At 33.0% G+C, this 16,149-nt stretch overlaps 1 protein-coding gene across 2 annotated transcripts; it reads right to left on the bottom strand.

Annotated features, from left to right (window-relative positions):
- Window positions 1–32: 32 nt before the first annotated feature.
- On the bottom strand, window positions 33–16,125 carry LOC130672843 (uncharacterized). Of its 2 annotated transcripts, XM_057477607.1 has the most exons (8): window positions 16,064–16,125; window positions 15,606–15,847; window positions 12,524–12,683; window positions 11,887–12,039; window positions 8,460–8,701; window positions 5,087–5,246; window positions 4,450–4,602; window positions 33–249 (listed from the first exon to the last, which is right to left on the bottom strand). In XM_057477607.1, exons 1-8 carry the CDS (start codon window positions 16,108–16,110, stop codon window positions 159–161), a joined length of 1,248 nt encoding a protein of 415 aa, XP_057333590.1. In that variant the 5' UTR covers window positions 16,111–16,125; the 3' UTR covers window positions 33–158. The 2 variants fall into 2 exon arrangements, with proteins under 2 accessions (XP_057333590.1, XP_057333589.1); XM_057477606.1 differs by lacking the exon at window positions 16,064–16,125 and having other exon boundaries at window positions 15,606–16,057.
- Between the last annotated feature and the right edge of the window lie 24 nt (window positions 16,126–16,149).

The raw sequence follows: 16,149 nt of genomic DNA, 5'->3' as shown, positions 1-16,149 counted from the left end.
ATACAAAAATTAATGAATATAAATACATAATCTTTCGCAGAATATATCATTTATTATCAATTTGTTGTGTATGGATAAATATATTTAATCACTCTAATAAAGATTAATGATAAAATATTTCTACGAAAAAAGTATCAACATCTGAGTAAAGTTTATGATTAAAAATCGGGATTATCGAACCATTGAAGTGTTAAATTTTTTGATGAGTCAAATTCATATTTTATGCACTTTCTTTGCAATATCCGTTTCCTATGAAAAAGAAAAAACAAAACAAATTGTTAAAATTAAAAAAAAATTGAAAAATCCAAAAAGGGCACACCTCAAGCGCTCACGATAATTATTAACATTCAAATTTTTTATTATTACTTGGATACACGAAGAAAAACTTATGGTAGCCGTCCCTAGTATACGGAGAGAAATTTATGGTAACCGTTCCTAGTACGTTTATGAAATATCATCCTATATCGTTATGGTAATGATTACTTGGAATTATGGGATATTTTTTTTTTCTTTGTTTGGGAATAGGGTGAGGGAAAAAATCCTATTACGCACCGTAGAAGACAATACCCATATGGAAAGCATGAACTGCCGACCATATGCATATTGCCCTCCGTGTGCCGGACTCCTTCCTCAAGGATTTATTACTTTAGATGTTACCGCAAGTAAATAATCGTATCCTTGGGGGCCCTACCGGCTAAAAACCTCACTCCCTTCCCTCTTCGGACCTAATACTACGGGACTGCGTGAGCATAACTTCGTAGTATTAGTCCTCCTCTTCTTCTCGCCGTCGCTGTTGTTCTTCTTACTCTACTCTATTCGATTTCTTCTTTCTTCTTCTCTCTTATCACTTCTCGGGCATACGTTGTCATGGTCTTAAAATTTTCTGCCGTCACCAACATCCAAGGGATCACCAGGTCAGCAACATTTGGCACTTCCTTCTCTTCCTGAAAGCGCAGCCGTATTTCAGACCAACGCTGACAGAAAAAGAAAGTGTGCTCGGTAGAGTCGACAACTTGCGGACAGAATTGGCAGTAAGGTTCGGTTCGGATCCCCATGCGATACAAGTACTCATTAAACTGACCATGACCTGACAGAAATTGGAAGACATAGTAATCTACTTCCCCCTCCCTCCGCATTATCCAGTCTCGGACTCGTTTAATGAGCCTGAATGTCCAGCGTCCTGTTTCCGCAGATTCCCATCGCTCTTGCCAGAGTCTCAGGGTTTCCTCGCGTTCTCGAGCCTTAACTCTTTCCAACGGTTCTTCCCCAGCCCGACGGGCATCCCAGATGCGCTTTCTCTTGAACCCTAAAATTTCGATCGGAATCACTACCGCGATGACCATCACGGCTGCTTTCGAAACCGTTCGGTAAGCGCAAGTTATCCTCAACGCGCCTCTCCGTTGAACAGATACCAGTCGTCAATGATAGCATTCTACTTTAAGTGACTCACACCAGACTTCTGCTCCGTAAAGCATTATCGAGTTTGAGACACTCATGAGAACCCGTCTACGGTCCTCCGACGTTTGGCATCAACCGGGAAAGGCTCGCCACCAACGTTGCCGCTTTATTAGCCGCACCGACAATCTGATCGCGAAACGTAAGTTTCATATCGATCGTCACCCCGAGGTATTTCAGAGAACTTCCACTCTCGACGTGCTGAACCACGACGAGAGCAGGAAGAGGACTCGGAAACCACCTCTGGGCTGTGAGTACTATGACCTCAGTTTTCACTTTAGCTAATGCCATACCGTGGTCATTGAGCCAAGCGTCCACTTTGGTCGCGACCAAGCTTGCCAATCTTTAAACACTCTTGGAAGAGCGCACAAGGATTAGCGCTGTCACGTCGTCAGCAAACCCCTCCAGTATTACTTCATTCGGTAGGTCTAGACGTAGAAGTGCGTCGTAAAGGATGATCCAGAGTTCTGGTCCTAAGACCGAACCCTGTGCCACTCCTCCACTCAGCTTCTTCATCATCTCGCCAAGAGTAGTCTCATAGATCAAAAAACGATCACGTAAGTAATGCTGTGGTCCGTTCCGTCGTTGGTCCATCAGATGCCCCATCCTGCCCCGGTCCCTTCGCTCCACTTATCCCTGCTGCTGCAGCCATCTCCTTCTTCTTTCGTTTCTACCTTTTCTTTTTTCCTTTCACAACGGTGAATTGTTCGTCGTCTGACTTCTTATCCGCGATCTCCTTGTCCTTCTTCTTTTTCTGCTCCCTTTCACCCTCCTCGGGCGATGACAAGGAGCGCTTCCCTTTCGGGACCTCATTACCGCAGGGAGTGTTGTCTCTGGTTGTGACTTTAGCGTAAGAAAGAACGACGAACTCTTCAGGCCCTTTTGGTATGATGGAGTGTTCTTCCTCCTTCTGTTCAGGTACTCTCTCCGTTTCCCTCTTCGGGGTCTTCGTTTGCCGTGCCTCCTTTAGGAGTTGTTCCCGTCGCTGACACTCTTAGACAAGGTGCTCTCGCTCCTTCAATTCTTTAGTCACCAGCTTTCTCTGGGAGACCTTCCAAGTTTTGCAATGTGTCAAAAGCTGCGTTAGGATGAGCGATGCCTCTTCTACACCAGCAGTCACCTCGTTCGCGGACGTCCTCTTCTTTACAATGATCCGAAGGGTCTCCTTCAGGACGTCTTGCAATTCCTGGAGGCCAGAATCCTCCCTTGATATCACCGCATCTCTTGATGTGAGACTCTCGGACACTAGGTTTCTAGGAGCTGTAACCTGTCCTTCACTTGACGTGTCGACGTTAGCTGCTCCCTTGGCCAACTGGTCAACCAAGAGCGTCGAGCAGTAACTGGATGTCGACCCCGCAGGTGCTGCTAACCCACCTGACGATGCCGTGGCTGGGGTATCCCTCCCCTGCTCCGTAAACAAATTTCCTTTATTCGCCTGTTCCATCATATTCAAAGAAATTTAACACCTTAACCATCACGCTCGTCTCTGTTTTTAAGGAGTATAGCTTCTCCTGAGTGGTCCGCAGTGAGTCTTTTCCGGGTCACACACCAGTCGTTAAACCGGTAGCAACCCTCTATAGAACTCACTAACCCAAACTTTCCTCCACGCGAAAAATCATCAAAGATGATGTCGAGAGGAGTAGTCGTGAGGGCCATTCCCCTATCCGCCACCCGGGGACGCGCCCGGTTGGACTCAAACCCTGATGATGACATGAGATGGTAGACTTCTTCATCTTTCAGGGAAATGATGTCGCCATCAATGACATCATCAATGATAGCATCATCATTCATCCCAAAAGAATGAAGGGCGCTACCCTCATCATCACCATCATCTTCCGAGGGAGTTATGGAATATAGACCCATACTTTCTGGTAAAAGTTTCCATAAATATGGGAATAATTCCTAAAATTGTGGTAACAGTTCCCATATCGCATGTGAAAGAATTCTGGTGATGATTACCGTAATATTATAGTAGTCGTTTCCATAATACTATAGTAAACGTTACCATGATATTATGATAGTGGTTACCATAATATTATCGTAATCATTACCATAACATTATGGTAACCATTACTATATATTATGGTAACGATTACTATGATATTATGGTAATGATTACCATATATGATGGTAATGGTTACCATATATGTGGCAATCATTACCATGATGTTATGGTAATGGTTACCATAATGATGTAGTAATGGTTACCATAATATTATGGTAACCATTACCATAATATGCAGTCATGGTTAACATATATTATGGTAATGGTTACCATAACACTATGGTAATGGTTTCCATAATATTATGGCAACGATTACTATGATATTATGGTAATGGTTACCATGTATTATGGTAATGGTTACTATAATATTATGGTAATGGTAACCATGTGCTATGGTAACCATTACCATAATATATGGTAACTATTACCATAATATTATAGTAACGATTACCATAATATTATAGTAACGATTACCATAATGTTATGGTAACGGTTACCATAATATTATGATAACGATTACTATAATATTATAGTAATGATAACTACAGTATATGGGTGCCGTTCCTATATCAACATTTCAAGAAAACCGGTTACCATGCATTATGGGAACCATTCCCATAATATATTGTAATTGTTACCAGAAATTTCTCTCCGTGTACGTTTATGAAATATCATCCCATACCGTTATGGTAATGATTAGTTGAAATTATGGAATATAGGCACATACTTTCTGAGAAAAGTTCCCATAGGTATGGGAACAATTCCCATTATTGTATTAATCGACTAGATGCCGAGTCGAAAGTATTCCTTAATAAATTATTTTTGCAATAACATACAATTTAACCTATTTTAGTGTAATCAAAAAAGTGTAGAGATGATTTAACGTGAGCGAATTAGTCGAAAGAATAATTTTCATCGGAAGGAGCACATAGCGCGTTCGCACTTAAGATGTGCAATATTAAACTAAAATTATAGAATTATTTAAATACCCTCCACGCTCGAGACAAGATACAATTGGATATCCATAATTGATACATTGAGGTCCTAGAAATGTAAAATATGTATGACCAATTTCTCTAGCAATGGGATTGTTAGCATTTTTTAAGCAATCGTAGAACTCTTGATCGCATGTACACCATGATCTAGACAAAGATAAAAATTAGTGTTAATATTCGAGATGTGCAAATAATTAGAACTTACGAATTATTCGTATATTTTTTTAAATTATTTGTAAGTTTGCGAATTATTCGATAAGTTGTGAATGATTCAAAAATTTTGTTCTGAACGACTTAAAATTATAATATTTTTCTAATAATTCAATTTTTTATCGGAGGTAAATTGAGCTTGGACACGAATCTGCAAAATAATTACTGTTAGTTACTTAAAAAAATTAAATTTACCTTCGAATAAAAATTGAATATTCGAAAGTTAATCAGAATTTTCTGGATTCGAATCGAGTAATTCGAATTTATCAAATTATTTGAAAATTTGAATTACTCGGTTCTATTTTCAAATTGAATAGTTACATTCGATTTGATTCGAACCCGAGTCGCACACTTCTAATTAATATGTATGGATAAATAGAATACATGAAGGTGAGTAATTTTTGTTTTTATTATAACAGACCTTGTAAACGCGCCATTGTTCATTAAAGGACCAAAGCTCTGTCCACTCTGTATATTGAACGGGCATTGATCGTGTTGTTTACAGCAAACATCAGTTGTTCTAAATAAGCCACTGTCATTTTCACTGCGTGCTTTATTCCCATCACCACACCATCGTGTACCTAAAAAAATAAGTGAACATGACACATGATTCTATACGTTTTCATCACCAGGCTAAATGACCCATCGCCAAAATATCTTCTGACAAAAAAACTCATCCAGGAAATATCGAAATGACATAAATAGAAATTAGTTAAATATATGAAAAATTATAATAATAAGAATTCATTTTTTGTTAAATTTCAACAATTTGTAAATAAATATAAATTTAAAGTTTATTTGGCCCGTTAGCCCTCAAAAAAATTATGTTACTGCGGAAAATTGCAAATACAGTCATAAAAAAAATTGATTGAACTTAATTAAATTTATTTCTATCAAAAAATCTTTTTAAAAACCATACGAAGATAAGGAACGACTTTTCCGATTTTGAACTATTTTTCTATTCTTCTGTTCATTTACATTTATTTACAAATTGTTGAAATTTAAAATTAATAAAGAATTACAAGACTGGAAAGCCATCAAAATCTGAAAAATAAATTTAAATGTATACTCCGCGAATCAAATAACATAATATATGTTTTGTTTTGATTTAAAAAATGATTTTCATCACCCCGGGTCGAAAAATTTGATCTGATTTTAGTCTAACTGGACTGTATTTGGACTACTTGGTCTGTTATTAAACTTTGATAAAAAGTTTAATCTGTTTTTGATCTACCCGGACTGAAAAATTTGACCTGACTTTAGTCTGATTGGACTATTTGATCTGATTTTGATCTTTTATGAAAATTTTAAGCTGTTTTCGACCTGCTACTTTAAAAAACAAACGCGTTACGAGCAGACTAAATTAGATTAATTCATGAACTTTAAAAAATTTTAGTTCTGAAAATTTACAAGGACAAAACTAGATTAAATCATGGACTTATAAAATTTTTATTCATGGGCAATACTTATGAAAAAACATTAAGTTGCAGAATTGATTATGTTTTATTTACTATTTATTTACTATCATTTGTTTTAAAATGTCGGCAGTTAATGAAAATTTGACAGCTTAATTTTTAGTTGTCTTCATTAAATATTTATATCATTGAATGAAAGTGATAAAACAACTCTCAAAATGTCAAGAATTTTCTCTTATTTACTGGATAAAATTGAAAATATTTTGGCATAAGAAAACATCAAAATTCTTGTGCTACGGAGAAAAATGTTGGCTCGAAATCTACCAATCTTTATTATGCTGTCGACCAAACTTGAAACAGAAAGTAAAGTATCCAAAAAATTACTATACTCTTATAAAAAATTATTATGCAGCATCAAAATTATTATAATGTATGGAAGTAATTGATATTGAAGTTCATCGATAAGTTCGTTGCGCGTAATAAGTAATTTGATACAGTATAATCATTTTTTGTAAGAGCACGATAATTTTTTGGATGCTTTACTCCCTGTTTCAAGTCTAGTCGACAGCGTTGTAAAAATTGGTAGGTTTCGAGCCAACATTTTCTCTCTGTGACATCTTATTATGGAAGCGCATTAGCATGTTTTAAATACCAAGAAAATTAAAATAAATTAATAAATCTAGATTATTATTATTATTATTATTATTTATAAAAAGTTCTGTATTTGTCCTTAAAAACAATTGAACACAGACCAATAATTATAATAAAAAAGTCTGTTTTTAGTCTAAACGCGATTTAAAACAGACTAAATATCATACGAAAATAAGTCTGATATTGGCCTGGATAAGGAATAGTACGGGCAAAAACAGATTAAATTCTTATATAAAATAAATACGATTTATAAACTCGAATTAAAGGAAAAATATTTGATTTTATTATTTATTTTAAAACAGATCTAATTTTTTGACCCGGGACAACAACATCAAATTTTTTTAATTTTCAGAGATTTTTTAATATTTACTTAGATTTTTACAGATATACATATATACATAAAAATCATGATTGATCAATTAATCTAGCTCTATAGAATTTGATTTATCACAATAACTGAAATTTTTTGTTATTTTCCGCAATTTCCATGGGTTTTTTGCAATTTACTTGGATTTTAAAACGCTTATGGTTGAATAAACTTCAGATTTGGATTCAGCGGACCAAAATACATGAAAATCATACTTGATCTATAGTTCCATAAATTTTTTTCTTACCAAAACTGCGAATTTTCGGCGATTTTTATAGTTTTTTGCAATTTACTCAAAATTTTGAGGGTGTACGGGCAAAACTGACTTTAGATTCGGATTCGGCGCGTCGAAATACATAAAGATAGATAGGTCCGGTCAAAAGTACTGACCACTTTTTTTTGTGGGCCGGTGTTATTTATTGTTAAATTAATTTACAAAATTATAAAAATAATATAAAATGAATTATATTATTAATTACTCGTTTGCAAAAGATAACAATCAAATGTGTCCACTATATCAGCTATTAAACTCGCGTTATCAGTAATTATCATAAGATGGGCTTTCAATTCATAATATCAGATACACAGACATTAATCCACTTAACCGATAACGTATATTAGCAGGAACAATGCACTGTAAAAAATTCGCGGAGTGAATGCGGATTAAATCCGGAGTGAATGAATTTCTAATTATTCACTCCCCTCGGAGTGAAATTCACTCCGGAGCGGAATTTTGTAAATATTATTAATAAAAAATAACTCCACTCAATAAAATCGAAGTAAAAACTCGCGTATTACATTATTGATCAGCTGATACGCACACACATACGCACACACATATTTAGACACACACGCGCGCTCGCACACACACACACATTTGTACACACTCGCACACATTTGCACACACACGCCCACATTTGCACACACGCACACATTTGCACACACACATTTGCACACACACATTTGCACACACACACACACACATTTGCACACATGCACACATTTGCACACATGCACACATTTGCACACACGCGGACACACACGCAGATATTTGCACACATCCGAACACACACAAGCACACATTCGCACACACACACATTGTTTAGCAGTTCAATATAAATTGATATAAATTTATTTAAGTATTAAATCTCCGGACCGGAGTGAATTGGGAGTGAAATAAAACCCGCGTCACTCCGCAATCACTCCACTAAAAAAAAACTCCCAATGCATGCGGAGTGATTTTTTTTAAAACTCCGAAACTCCGAGTGGCGGAGTGAATTCGGATTTAATTTCAATCAAAATTCACTCCGGATTTTTTACAGTGTGTCACTCATTGTTTATTATTTTTAAAAAATGTCTACCTGGAAATATTGCTCGTAGTCGATCTTTATTATTATTAAGAAATGTACCAAATCCTTTTCCTGCAACTGCGGCTATTTTACGCACAGGTGTTAATATTGTTTGTATTGATTTTTTTAAAAATCCTGTTATCCCCCCGGATGAACTTGAATTTGATGAACTTTTTATTGAACTAATCAGACCTCCTGCACCTTGAATTAGTTTTTCTGCGTAACTTCGATAAGTTTCAATATCTGCGTCTAAACTATAATCGGAATATTTATCAAGTATCACAGTATAGTCAAAATTTTCAGTAGTTTGTTCACTATAAATGTTAACTGGATTCAATACCGCAATAAGCACAATAATTGCTATGGTATACATTGTAAAAGTTATTCTTCTATAATATGATCTTAAAATAAAATATACTATTGCAACTCCGTGAATAACTACACGTACATATTTATTTATTACTCATTACCCAAGAAACTTCTGAAGATAAGTTGATCTGTTGATAAATTTATTCATCTTATATCATTAGAATCCTTCGACTAAGAATTTACTATAGAATATTCGTGTCATTATATAATAGAGACTCATAATTTTATCCAAGCTATTCATCATCATAGATGTTTTCATAAATTATTATTGTTATTAGTCTTGAGATTGTAAATGGAAATATGTGCGTTCACATTTAATTTAATTTTTATTATTTAAGACCCACAGCTTAAAGGCCATTAACAAGGTCATCAGTGATACAAACACATAGATTGACGGAAGTGGTAACAGTATGTAAACATTTATTGAATTATGCTGCATGTAAAGATGATAAGATAACGCTATGCATATTATGATATAAAATATTGAAATAAAAAAATAATAAATAACATATAGATTGCATTGCTATACCCGGGTCGAAAAATTTGATCTGATCTTAGTCTAACTGGAGTGTATTTGGACTACTTGGTCTGTTATTGAACTTCGATAAAAATTTTAATCTGTTTTTGAGCTACACGGACTGAAAAATTTGACCTGATTTTAGTCTGATTGGACTATTTGATCTGATTTTGATCTTTTATGAAAATTTTAAGCTGTTTTTCACCTGCTACTTTAAAAAACAAACGCGTTACGAGCAGACTAAATTAGATTAATTCGTGAACTTTAAAAAATTTTAGTTCTGAAAATTTACAAGGACAAAACTAGATTAAATCATGGACTTATAAAATTTTTATTCATGGGCAATATTTATGAAAAAATATTTAGTTGCAGAATTGATTATGTTTTATTTACTATTTATTTACTATCTTTTGTTTAAAAATGTCGGCAGTTAATGAAAATTTGACAGCTTAATTTTTTAGTTGTCTTCATTGAATATTTATATCATTGAATAAAAGTGATAAAACAACTCTTAAAATGTCAAGAATTTTCTCTTCTTTACTGGATAAAATTGAAAATATTTTGGCATAAGAAAACATCAAAATTCTTGTGCTACGGAGAAAAATGTTGGCTCGAAATCTACCAATTTTTATTATGCTGTCGACCAAACTTGAAACAGAAAGTAATGTATCCAAAAAATTACTATGCTGCATCAAAATTATTATAATGTATGGAAGTAATTGATATTGAAGCTCATCGATTAGTTTCTCGCGCGTAATAAGTAATGTGATACAGTATAATCATTTTTTGTAAGAGCACGATAATTTTTTGGATGCTTTACTCCTTGTTTCAAGTTTAGTCGACAGCATTGTAAAAATTGGTAGGTTTCGAGCCAACATTTTCTCTGTGTGACATCTTATTATGAAAGCGCATTAGCATGTTTTAAATACCAAGAAAATTAAAATAAATTAATAAATCTCGATTATTATTATTTATATTTATAAAAAGTCCTGTATTTGTCCTTAAAAACAATTAAACACAGACCAATAATTATAATAAAAAAGTCTGTTTTTAGTTTAAACGCGATTTAAAACAGACTAAATATCATACGAAAATAAGTCTGATATTGGCCTGGATAAGGAATAGTACGGGAAAAAACAGATTAAATTCTTATATAAAATAAATACTGTATAATTTATAGGAACCATTCCCATAAATTATAGGAACCATTCCCATAATATTATGGGAATGGTTCCTATAATAGTATGGGAACTATTCCTATAATATTATGGGAATGATTCCCATAATGCAATTGGAATGGTTCGTATACCATTATGGGAATCATTCCCATAATATTATGGGAATAGTTCCCATACTATTATAGGAACCATTCCTATAATATTATGGGAATGGTTCCCATATTATCATGAAAAAATTAATTTAAAGAAGTGTGGTAATTACTTCTACAATACACAGAAATATTATTAAACATAAAAACAAAAATTCAAACATTGAAAAAAAAAATCGTATTTGGCAAAAAAACATTAAAATTTTTAACAAGAATTTTTTGTCAGCACAAAACATTCAAGAAAATTCAAATTTTGGGAAATTTCTACACTGATGTGCAAAAAAAAAATTTTATGATATTATAGGGATGGTTTCCATAACATTATGGGAATAGTTCCCATAATATTATAAGAATAGTTCTTATACCAATATGGGAACCATTCCTGGATGTCGACCCCGCAGGTGCTGCTAACCCACCTGACGATGCCGTGGCTGGGGTATCCCTCCCCTGCTCCGTAAACAAATTTCCTTTATTCGCCTGTTCCATCATATTCAAAGAAATTTAACACCTTAACCATCACGCTCGTCTCTGTTTTTAAGGAGTATAGCTTCTCCTGAGTGGTCCGCAGTGAGTCTTTTCCGGGTCACACACCAGTCGTTAAGCCAGTAGCAACCCTCTATAGAACTCACTAACCCAAACTTTCCTCCACACGAAAAATTATTAAAGATGATATCGACAGGAGTAGTCGTGAGGGCCATTCCCCTATCCGCCACCCGGGGACGCGCTCGGTTGGACTCAAACCCTGATGATGACATGCGATGGTAGACTTCTTCATATTCCAAGGGGAATGATGTCACCATCAATGACAGCATCATCAAGAAAACCGGTTACCTCGCATTATGGGAACCATTCCCATAATATATTGTAATTGTTACCAGAAATTTCTCTCCGTGTACGTTTATGAAATATCATCCCATACCGTTATGGTAATGATCAGTTGAAATTATGGGATACAGGCGCATACTTTCTGAGAAAAGTTCCCATAAGTATGGGAACAATTCCCATCATTGTATTAATCGACTAGATGCCAAGTCGAAAGTATTCCTTAATAAATTATCTTTTCAATAACATACAATTTAAGCTATTTTAGTGTAATCAAAGAAGTGTAGAGACGATTTAACGTGAACGAATTAGTCGAAAGAATAATTTTCATCGGAAGGAGCACATAGCGCGTTCGCACTTAAGATGTGCAATATTAAACTAAAATTATAGAATTATTTAAATACCCTCCACGCTCGAGACAAGATACAATTGGATATCCATAATTGATACATTGAGGTCCTAGAAATGTAAAATATGTATGACCAATTTCTCTAGCAATGGGATTGTTAGCATTTTTTAAGCAATCGTAGAACTCTTGATCGCATGTACACCATGATCTAGACAAAGATAAAAATTAGTGTTAATATTCGAGATGTGCAAATAATTAGAACTTACGAATTATTCGTATATTTTTTTAAATTATTTGTAAGTTTGCGAATTATTCGATAAGTTGTGAATGATTCAAAAATTTTGTTCTGAACGACTTAAAATTGTAATATTTTTCCAATAATTCAATTTTTTATCGGAGGTAAATTGAGCTTGGACACGAATCTGCAAAATAATTACTGTTAGTTACTTAAAAAAATTAAATTTACCTTCGAATAAAAATTGAATATTCGAAAATTAATCAGAATTTTCTTGATTCGAATCGAGTAATTCGAATTTATCGAATTATTTGAAAATTTGAATTACTCGGTTCTATTTTCAAATTGAATAGTTACGTTTGATTTGATTTGAATCCGATTCGCACACTTCTAATTAATATGTATGGATAAATAGAATACATGAAGGTGAGTAATTTTTGTTTTTATTATAACAGACCTTGTAAACGCGCCATTGTTCATTAAAGGACCAAAGCTCTGTCCACTCTGTATATTGAACGGGCATTGATCGTGTTGTTTACAGCAAACATCAGTTGTTCTAAATAAGCCACTGTCATTTTCACTGCGTGCTTTATTCCCATCACCACACCATCGTGTACCTAAAAAAATAAGTGAACATGACACATGATTCTATACGTTTTCATCACCAGGCTAAATGACCCATCGACAAAATATCTTCTGACAAAAAAACTCATCCAGGAAATATCGAAATGACATAAATAGAAATTAGTTAAATATATGAAAAATTATAATAATAAGAATTCATTTTTTGTTAAATTTCAACAATTTGTAAATAAATATAAATTTAAAGTTTATTTGGCCCGTTAGCCCTCAAAAAAATTATGTTACTGCGGAAAATTGCAAATACAGTCATAAAAAAAATTGATTGAACTTAATTAAATTTATTTCTATCAAAGAATCTTTTTTAAAAACCATACGAAGATAAGGAACGACCTTTCCGATTTTGGGCTGTTTTTCTATTCTTCTGTTCATTTACATTTATTTACAAATTGTTGAAATTTAAAATTAATAAAAAATTACAAGACTGGAAAGCCATCAAAATCTGAAAAATAAATTTAAATTTATACTCCGTGAATCAAATACCATAATATATGTTTTGTTTTGATTTAAAAAATGATTTTTATCACAACAAGATCAATTTTTTTTAATTTCCAGAGATTTTTTAATATTTACTTAGATTTTTACAGATATACATATATGCATAAAAATCATGATTGATCAATTAATCTAGCTCTATAGAATTTAATTTATCACAATAACTGAAATTTTTTGTTATTTTCCGCAATTTCCATGGATTTTTTGCTATTTACTTGAATTTTAAAAGGCTTACCCGAGAAAAAAAGTTCTTATATGATCATATATAAATCATATAAAAGTGACTCATATAAAATCATATAAAGTTTTATAAAGAAATTGGTCCTATAAAAACTTGTACGACTTTATAAAATCTTATATAATCATATAAAATCTTATATAATCATATAAAGTTATATATACCCGGTAAAAAATGATTTTACCTAATCATATATACAATAACTCATGTATGATTAGATCTCAAAATTGGCAGGATCTGATGATATATAATTATATATAATCGTGCATGAACAAAAAAAAAAAAAACATCTATCGGTTAACTGCTATTTTGCCAAGGGGTCACCCATCCAACAAATGTTATACCTCAATGCTGCTCAACTTTGATGATCGTTCATATAAATTATAAGTTTCTTTAAGATAACCTGCTTATAAGACCATAGAAATTTATATATACGAATCATAAAACTATATAAACTTTTATATACTCATATGTAATTTTATATAACCGTATTAAACTCTTTTGTAATCATACAAATTTATTTATAACTTCATATAAAATCACAAATTTTTATTAATTATCTGAATTCTTAGAAAAATTTTATAAGGTCATATAAGATTTCATATGATCATACATGGTTACGTATAACCATATAAAACGTGCTCTTTTAATTTCATAATGTTATATATAACCTTATATGAAGTTACATGGAATTTTATAAAAATTTTATAAGATTATACGAATTATTATAAAAATTTCATATGAGTTTTTATATGATCATATATGACTATATATAAGCATATGAAACTTTACCTGGTATTGTCATAAAGTTATATATAACTTTATATAAAATCACATTAATTGTTATAAAATCTTTATAAAACTATATAAATTCTTATAAGATTTTTATAAGATCATAAAAACTTTTATATGATCATATATAAATTGTATATGAACATATATGATTATATATGATCATATAAAATCGTTTTTTCCCGGGTATGGTTGAATAAACTTCAGATTTGGATTCAGCGGACCAAAATAAATGAAAATCATACTTGATCTATAGTTCCATAAATTTTTTTCTTACCAAAACTGCGAATTTTTGGCGATTTTTATAGTTTTTTGCAATTTACTCAAAATTTTGAGGGTGTACGGGCAAAACTGACTTTAGATTCGGATTCGGCGCGTCGAAATACATAAAGATAGATAGGTCCGGTCAAAAGTACTGACCACTTTTTTTTGTGGGCCGGTGTTATTTATTGTTAAATTAATTTACAAAATTATAAAAATAATATAAAATGAATTATATTATTAATTACTCGTTTGCAAAAGATAACAATTAAATGTGTCCACTATATCAGCTATTAAACTCGCGTTATCAGTAATTATCATAAGATGGGCTTTCAATTCATAATATCAGATACACAGACATTAATCCACTTAACCGATAACGTATATTAGCAGGAACAATGCACTGTAAAAAATTCGCGGAGTGAATGCGGATTAAATCCGGAGTGAATGAATTTTTAATTATTCACTCCCCTCGGAGTGAAATTCACTCCGGAGCGGAGTTTTGTAAATGTTATTAATAAAAAATAACTCCACTCAATAAAATCGAAGTAAAAACTCGCGTATTACATTATTGATCAGCTGATACGCACACACATACGCACACACATATTTAGACACACACGCGCGCTCGCACACACACACACATTTGTACACACTCGCACACATTTGCACACACACGCCCACATTTGCACACACGCACACATTTGCACACACACATTTGCACACACACATTTGCACACACACACACACACACATTTGCACACATGCACACATTTGCACACACGCGGACACACACGCAGATATTTGCACACATCCGAACACACACAAGCACACATTCGCACACACACACATTGTTTAGCAGTTCAATATAAATTGATATAAATTTATTTAAGTATTAAATCTCCGGACCGGAGTGAATTGGGAGTGAAATAAAACCCGCGTCACTCCGCAATCACTCCACTAAAAAAAAACTCCCAATGCATGCGGAGTGATTTTTTTTAAAACTCCGAAACTCCGAGTGGCGGAGTGAATTCGGATTTAATTTCAATCAAAATTCACTCCGGATTTTTTACAGTGTGTTACTCATTGTTTATTATTTTTAAAAAATGTCTACCTGGAAATATTGCTCGTAGTCGATCTTTATTATTATTAAGAAATGTACCAAATCCTTTTCCTGCAACTGCGGCTATTTTTCGCACAGGTGTTAATATTGTTTGTATTGATTTTTTTAAAAATCCTGTTATCCCCCCGGATGAACTTGAATTTGATGAACTTTTTATTGAACTAATCAGACCTCCTGCACCTTGAATTAGTTTTTCTGCGTAACTTCGATAAGTTTCAATATCTGCGTCTAAACTATAATCGGAATATTTATCAAGTATCACAGTATAGTCGAAATTTTCAGTAGTTTGTTCACTATAAATGTTAACTGGATTTAATACCGCAATAAACACAATAATTGCTATGGTATACATAGTAAAAGTTATTCTTCTATAATATAATCTTAAAATAAAATATACTATTGCAACTCCGTGAATAACTACACGTACATATTTATTTATTACTCATTACCCAAGAAACTTCTGAAGATAAGTTGATCTGTTGATAAATTTATTCATCTTATATCATTAGAATCCTTCGACTAAGAATTTACTATA

Source organism: Microplitis mediator, chromosome 8 (genome assembly GCF_029852145.1).
Source record: "Microplitis mediator isolate UGA2020A chromosome 8, iyMicMedi2.1, whole genome shotgun sequence".
Lineage (NCBI taxonomy): Eukaryota > Metazoa > Arthropoda > Insecta > Hymenoptera > Braconidae > Microplitis > Microplitis mediator.
The sequence above is the reverse complement of the archived record's forward strand: the minus strand, read 5'-3'. Positions and strand labels throughout refer to the sequence as shown.

Coding starts and splice junctions, on each gene's coding strand:
- LOC130672843 (XM_057477606.1), bottom strand. CDS start 15,966: ATGTATACCATAGCAATTATTGTGTTTATTGCGGTATTAAATCCAGTT. Junction 8,702..11,886: donor TCTTGTCTCGAGCGTGGAGG/GTATTTAAATAA, acceptor TTCCGATTATAG/TTTAGACGCAGATATTGAAA. Junction 250..4,449: donor TCTTGTCTCGAGCGTGGAGG/GTATTTAAATAA, acceptor TCTTTTTCATAG/GAAACGGATATTGCAAAGAA.